This window comes from Conger conger, chromosome 2 (genome assembly GCF_963514075.1).
Source record: "Conger conger chromosome 2, fConCon1.1, whole genome shotgun sequence".
Taxonomy (NCBI): Eukaryota; Metazoa; Chordata; class Actinopteri; order Anguilliformes; family Congridae; genus Conger; species Conger conger.
The window spans coordinates 24,075,503-24,083,059 of record NC_083761.1 but is presented as its reverse complement, the minus strand read 5'-3'; the positions used below and the strand labels follow the sequence as shown (position 1 = coordinate 24,083,059).

At 40.9% G+C, this 7,557-nt stretch overlaps 1 protein-coding gene across 1 annotated transcript; it reads right to left on the bottom strand.

Annotated features, from left to right (window-relative positions):
• LOC133121199 (zinc-binding protein A33-like) lies at positions 1-7,113 on the bottom strand. Its single transcript, XM_061230405.1, has 6 exons — positions 6,700-7,113; positions 4,010-4,105; positions 3,653-3,883; positions 1,227-1,249; positions 1,022-1,140; positions 1-554 (listed from the first exon to the last, which is right to left on the bottom strand). Exons 1-6 carry the CDS (start codon positions 7,111-7,113, stop codon positions 1-3), a joined length of 1,437 nt encoding a protein of 478 aa, XP_061086389.1.
• Between the last annotated feature and the right edge of the window lie 444 nt (positions 7,114-7,557).

Here is a 7,557-nt window from a genome sequence, read left to right as displayed (position 1 = left end):
TTAGTTCCTTGGTGTTTTTACGGAAACTTTCACTGGGCATATTTGCAGGGGTCCCTCATTCTTACCATCTCCTTTCAAACAGGGACAGACGAATGGGAACACTCTCTCAGTAAATGTGTCTGTGAAAGTGTAGATGAGTGACATGTCACTGGAGTCGAAGAAGGACACCTTCCCCCTGTCATAGTCCAGCTCCACTCTGATGCTCTGGGGTTTCCTCTTCAGTGTGAGGCCAGTAACTCCACTTGCTCTGTATTCATCACCATTCCTCAGCTTTAACACCCAGAATCCTCTCTCTGGCTTGTATGTTATCTTTTCTTTTCTATTGATGGATTCTTTCACCACTCCTATATCCCACTTAGATTTATTCCCAACGCTCACCTCCCAGCTGTGTTTCCCTGAGGTAAACCCCTCAGATCCCAGCACAAACACATATGTGCTAAACCTCTCTGGGTTGTCAGGACATTTCTGCTTTGTACCTGTGTTTCTCACAGTGGTCAGATCATCAGAGAGAGAGAGCCAGGGGGCTGCAGTGTTGGGGTCCAGCATCACAGGAGCTGAAATATCATGAAGACAGACATTTAAAATGCTGAAACAAGAGCTGCATTTCAAATACTCTATTCAAATTAGGTTACATACACAGGACATTGTATATAATAGTTATTTATTAAAATATATTGCAGTTATATTGATTTACATTTTTAATGTAAAACATATTTGCTTTATGAAAATGAATAAATAAGTTCACACATCATTGCAAATTCAATGCACACAATTCACACCGCCAATAAACTATTAAGAATGACATTTTATACATTATGCCAGTTCTGTGTCTGCTTGTGTTGTTCAATTGAGAGCAGTGCAGTGCAGCCAATGTGATCTTCCTAAACTTGGAGGGAGGTAAGACTGGGTACTGTACTGTTTGTGTTTTGCACCAGTTCACTATACTGCTTGTTTCTTAAGTTTCATTTGTTCATTAAATAATTGCAAAAACATGATTTCACCATCTGCCCCAGATACTCACTGTACTGCACCATCCCCAGCATCTTCTCCCAGACTCTGAACTTCAGGTTGCCCAGGTGTTTGGCCACATCTATCAGTGCCCCTGAGAGCAGCTCTGGGTCCCGCAGTGTGCACTGGGCTCTGTAATGACAAGCAGGACTCAGTCAAGCTTTGGAGATTGAAGTGCTTTCAACAGACAAGAATAAATGAGGTGAGAGTCTACATACCTTTCCTTGATGTTTTTGTAGCTCTGAAAAAAGAAAAATACATAGAAGTATTATTGTGATAAGATGTATGCATGTAAAAACATTTATTCAATAGAGACAATTATGAGGTAACAATAAGTTGGAAACAGAAGCCATGCTAATACAAGCGATGAATGAAGGTACTGTAATGTACATTTCACTGCCGACATAAAATAAACACTTCAGTAAAAGAGGAATATAAGGCATACTGAAAAAAAGGTAATTAAGCAGCTAACATCCCAGCATGTTGATGGATAAAGTACTGAGCAGGACCAGTTGACCACTGTTTTGGCTTCCATGGCAAGAAGAGATCACCATGTCTTATGTATACAGTGCATCCGGAAAGTATTCACAGCGCTTCACTTTTCCAACATTTTGTTATGTTACAGCCTTATTCCAAAATTGATTAAATTCATTTTTTTCCTCCAAATTCTACACACAATACTCCATAATGACAATGTGAAAAAAGGTTTTTTGAGATTTTTGCAAATTGAGCTCAGGATCAACCTTGAGAACAGCTTAATTGGAGTCCACCTGTGGTAAATTCAGTTGATTGGACATGATTTGGAAAGGCACACACCTGTCTATGTAAGGTCCCACAGTTGACAGTGCATGTCGGAGCACAAACCAAGCATGAAGTCAAAGGAATTGTCTGTAGACCTCCGAGACAAGATTGTCTCGAGGCACAAATCTGGGGAAGGGTACAGAAACATTTCTGCTGCTTTGAAGGTCCCAATGAGCACAGTGGCCTCCATCATCCGTAAATGGAAGAAGTTTGGAACCACCAGGACTCTTCCTAGAGCTGGCCGCCCATCTAAACTGAGCAATCGGGGGAGAAGGCCCTTAGTCAGGGAGGTGACCAAGAACCCGATGGTCACTCTGTCAGAGCTCCAGCGTTCCTCTGTGGAGAGAGGAGAACCTTCCAGAAGGATAACCATCTCTGCAGCAATCCACCAGGATTCATCCATCAGGCCTGTATGGTAGAGTGGCCAGACGGAAGCCACTCCTTAGTAAAAGGCACATGGCAGCCCACCTGGAGGCACTTGAAGGACTCTCAGATCATGAGAAACAAAATTCTCTGGTCTGATGAGACAAAGATTGAACTCTTTGGAGTGAATGCCAGGCGTCATGTTTGGAGGAAACCAGGCACCGCTCATCACCTGGCCAATACCATCCCTACAGTGAAGCATGGTGGTGGCAGCATCATGCTGTGGGGATGTTTTTCAGCGGCAGGAACTGGGAGACTAGTCAGGATTGAGGGAAAGATGAATGCAGCAATGTACAGAGACATCCTGGATGAAAACCTGCTCCAGAGCGCTCTTGACCTCAGACTGTTCAGCAGTAAATGTGGGAAAAGTGAAGCGCTGTGAATACTTTCCGGATGCACTGTATATGTAGTGTACAGTACAGTGTAATTACTATTACGGAGGAAATAATGGTCAAAGGCAGATCTGTGGTGAAGAAGAAGTAGTCTTCTGTAAATGTTATTCCCTGCAATGGGGAGGTTTTTGCACTGACATTCTGTTGGGGCACACTCACAAAAAAGTATATGGCATATTAATCCATTAAATGATTGTGACTACATTCACCATATTAATGAAACTGACAGTGAACACAGCTATCCTGTCCAAACTGTTATGAAATCCCATTCTTGGCTCACAGATTACTCATCCTTGCTACTGACTGGCTAACTATTTAATAGGAGACTGTGATATAATTACAGAACAAGGCACCTTTAGAATACAACCAAATACTGCTGCAAACAACACACCAGCATATTGAAATGTCTGTTGAAGTGAAATGACAGTTTGAGGTGCTGACGTATTGCCAGCTCCAACAGAGCAGACATCAGCAAAGAGTATGTATGTTAATTGAAGCAGCCACTAAGCTATACTGAAAATCATAAAAAAACAATTAAATGAAAGCATTGGACATGTATTTAATACTATGGCATAGAAAATAAGTTCTCAGTATAATAAGTTGTTTACTCTGTATCTGTATACTCTATAATAATGTGACATTGCTTGTTAGCACTTTATTCTCATCTTCCCCATTCTGCTGGTGAAGTCATGCTCTACATTACATTACTGGCATTTGGCAGACACTCTTATCCAGAGCGGCATACCGTTGATTAGACTAAGCAGGGGACAAACCTCCCCTGGAGCAATGCAGGGTAAGGGGCCTTGCTCAAGGGCCCAACGGCTGTGCAGATCTTATTGTGGCTACACCGGGATTAGAACCACCAACCTTGCGTGTCCCAGTCATTTACATTAACCACTATGCCATTATTGAATGTCTGTTATTGAAAAGTGCCGGTGCTGTGTCTCGCAGTAACACACTGCGCATTTCAATACAGCTGGAATCAGTCTGTCTAAACCCAGAACACTGTCAGTCAACCAATCTCCTACCTTTAAAAACGAGGTGTCTTCAGTGTCCATGGCCTTCTCTATAGCTGTGATTTTGTCTGTAAGGGTGGAGACGTGTCTTGTGATGTTTTCTATCTTCTCCTTAATAATCTGACTCTTCTCCTCCTCCTCCTTCTTCAGTGCAGCTAGTCTGACATCCTCTTCTTCTTGCAGGAACTGGTGGAGCTTCTCAAACTCTGCCTTTATCTGTTTTTCTGTGTGCTGGGATTGACTCTGCAATTCAAATACACAATTTTAAATTTGAATAATGTACAGTAACTATCAAAACATAACATTATCCAAAAGTAATATATTTGTATGTTTTTGGAGCTAAAAATAATTCCTAACTGCTTTACTTACCCTGATGTGTTCTGCTGTTTTCTCACTTTCTTTTACAACCACAGTAAACCTCTTCAGTTTTTCTTTAATCAGATTGAGTGCAGGCTTGAGTTCCTCCTGGAGTGATATGATCATATGAACCAATTGTCACTTACAGAAAATGACAGAGTAAAAGATAATCCTTCTCCAATGCAAGAAAAGGTCAGTATAACTTTTTTGAAGTATGAAACATACATCCCTTGCTGATTTTGTAGGTTTGCCCACTTACAAAGAATGGAACCGTGTAGAATTTTAATCATAGGTACATTTTAACATTGAGAGACAGAATATCACAAAATAATCCACAATAACAACATCATATAAATTTAATATCATATTTTCACATGAAATAAGTATTTGATCCATAGAACAATAGGACTTAATACTTGGTGGAGAAACCTTTGTTGGCAAGCACAGAGGTCAGACGTTTGTTGTAGTTTTTCACCAGGTTTGCACAGATCTTGGGAGGGATTTTGTTCCACTCCTCTTTGCAGATCCTCTCCAAATCCTTAAGGTACGGAGGCTGTCGCTTGGCAACTCGAAGCTTCAGCTCCCTTCACAGATTTTCGATGGGATTTAGGTCTGGAGACTGGCTAGGCCACTCCAGGACCTTCATATGCTTCTTTTTGAGCCACTCCTTTGTTGCCTTGCCCGTATATTTTGGGTCATTGTCATGTTGGAAGACCCATCCACAACCCATTTTCAGTGCTCTCACTGAGGGAAGGAGGTTGTCGCCCAACATTTCCTGGTACATGGCCCCATTCATCCTCCCCTCGACACGGTGAAGTCGTCCTGTCCCCTTAGCTGAGGAACACCCCCAAAGCATAAGGTTTCCACCTCCATGCTTCACAGTGGGGATGGTGTTCTTGGGGTTGTACTCAGCATTTCTCTTCCTCCAAACACGGCAAGTCGAGTTGATGCCAAATAGCTCTATTTTGGTCTCATCTGACCACATCACCTTCTCCCAAGCCTCCTCTGGATCATCCAGGTGTTCTTTGGCAAACTTCAGACGGGCCTGTACATGTGCCTTCTTCAGCAGAGGAACCTTGCGCGTACAGCAGGATTTTAATCCTTCACCGTGTAGTGTGTTACTGATGGTTCTCTTCGTGACTGTGGTCCCAACTGCCTTCAGGTCATTAACAAGCTCCTCCTGTGTAGTACTGGGCTGATCCCTGACTTTTCTCATGATCATTGATATCCCACGAGGCGAGATCTTGCGTGGAGCCCCAGACCGAGGGAGATTGGCAGTGACTTTGTGTTTCCTCCATTTTCTAATAATTGCTCCAACAGTTGTTAACTTCTCACCAAGCTGCTTGCTTATTTTCTTGTAGCCCATCCCAGCCTTGTGCAGGTCTACAATTTTGTCCCTGATGTCCTTAGAAGGCTCCTTTGTCTTAGCCATGGTGGAAACGTTGGAATCTGATTGATTGTGTGGACAGGTGTCTTTTATACGATGTAACGAGTTGACACAGGTGTTTTGGGTAGTGAGTTGAGATTAGGAGTGCTTCTTAATGGAAAACTAACTGGTCTGTGGGAGCCAGAATTATTCCTGATTGGTAGGGGATCAAATATTTATTTCATGCAAAAATACGATAATAAATTTATAAAATTTATATGATGTTGTTATTGTGGATTATTTTGTGATATTCTATAATATTCATTACCACTGATATCAATGCCATTTGGCGGCCTTCTTGAAAACATTCAAAACCAATTCAGCTGTTTTCTCAATGTCAAAACCAATATTCAGAACCATTTCAGATTACATCAAATGTGTTATGATAATTTGAAATTTGATTGGAAAGTAGATCGTCAAACAATATGCATTTCAGACATGTCACATCTATAACAGTGGTATCTCCTCATAAAAATCAAATAAATATTTTCTAAATTGCTATTTTTCAGCCAAGCCTCCTCAAACTTTCTGCATTAGACTTTAAAATTCAGAGTTTTTAGAAAGATTTTTACACATCCATAATGCTGAAATTGCCCCATTATTATTGCCAGTAAAACCAGTCAGCATATAGAATTGTATGGGTTGTACTTCATCTAACTTGTAGAAGAGTGTAAGAAATGTTGAAGCATTTATGAAAATTTACTTTTTGCTACAAGATTATCTTGTGCATATACTGTGTAGCTCCTGTCTCTGTTGGTTTTACAGTCATTATGGATTTTCAGTATTTTCTGGTTGTTGCTCAATTCTGTTCCAGCAAATCATCAAATATAGTATATAGTATATAGTATAGGGCATATAACATTATTTTAATTAGGTCTTGACCTGTATTGTAATAGAGTTTCTCTAGATGTATGCTCCCTATTTGCGCTATCAGTTCATATAATCTGACACATCATTGCTACATGTTCTTCTAATTGTATTGTGTTTTCAGTGATTCCTAGTTGGAGCCATATTCTCCATAAAATGCCCCCATGCACAACTTCCAATCAGGACATAACCATACCTACAGTACATCTTACTCATCTTAAATTGTACTGAAAACAGACATACTTAGAGGGTTGGAAACCAGATTTTCACTATAGTGCTACTACTTCCACTGAACGTATTTACAAGACTGCATAACACAGCTTAACAAAGAGACTTATTTACTGATATTTAATTGTGTCTTGAAAATATGAAATAGATATGAAATAGAGAATATATTAACATGGAATACCTTCAGATCCAGTACGGCTTCTTCCACTGGACAGACCGTGTGATTTCTGTGTTTTTTTGAAGTCTGACAGACGACACAGAGAGGCTCTTTGTCATATTCACAGAAGAACAGTAGTTTCTCTCCATGAAGACTACAGCAAGCTTCACTCTTCACAACAGCTCCACTTTTCTCTGCAGCTTCACTCTTCTGATTTAAAGACTCCACAATGCTTCTCAAGACAAGGTTTACAGGAGGATCTTCAACAGAGGACCTCCTGCAGATGGGACATTCTCGAGAGTTCTTCTCTTTCCAGTACTGCTGCACACACACTCTACAGAAGCTGTGGCTGCATTTCAGGATAACAGGCTCTTTAAAAATATCACAACATACAGAGCAACAGAGCTCGTCCTCAGGAATCAAAGCTTGATCTGCCATCTTACAGACTTAGTCTCTCAGTCTGATTCATCTGATTCTCCCTTTCAGTTTTGCTGAATTTAGGACAGAACACACCCTATGTGCTTCAAAACCAGAACACATCTATTGATCAGGATGGTTCTGAAACCACCGTGTGTATAAATTGAATCTTTGTGTCTTAGGTCTCGTAGGGCATTTTACATAAGTGTGCCTCTCTGCAGACCCCCACAGGGAAACAGACTGTGTTTACCATGTTGACACTGGGTCAGCAAGGCTTGATGAAAAGACAGGGCTCGTCAATACAGGACTATTGCTCCCATCATTGTGCTTTCTTGGCGCAATTCTGCCACCTCAGTGGAATGGTCCCAGAACTGTTGAGGTGAAATAAGACTGTATAGATCATGGGTTTTCCACATACAGTGTTTAGTGTCTTTAGATAGCTCATTTTGTACTAAATAGTTTGGT

Excerpts from the sequence above, each read along its gene's own strand:
- LOC133121199 (XM_061230405.1), bottom strand. The coding sequence starts at position 7,113 with ATGGCAGATCAAGCTTTGATTCCTGAGGACGAGCTCTGTTGCTCTGTA. Across the intron at positions 3,884-4,009 it reads AAACAGCAGAACACATCAGG|AGTCAATCCCAGCACACAGA; the intron begins GTAAGTAAAGCA and ends TTTGAATTGCAG. Across the intron at positions 1,250-3,652 it reads AAGACACCTCGTTTTTAAAG|AGCTACAAAAACATCAAGGA; the intron begins GTAGGAGATTGG and ends TTCTTTTTTCAG.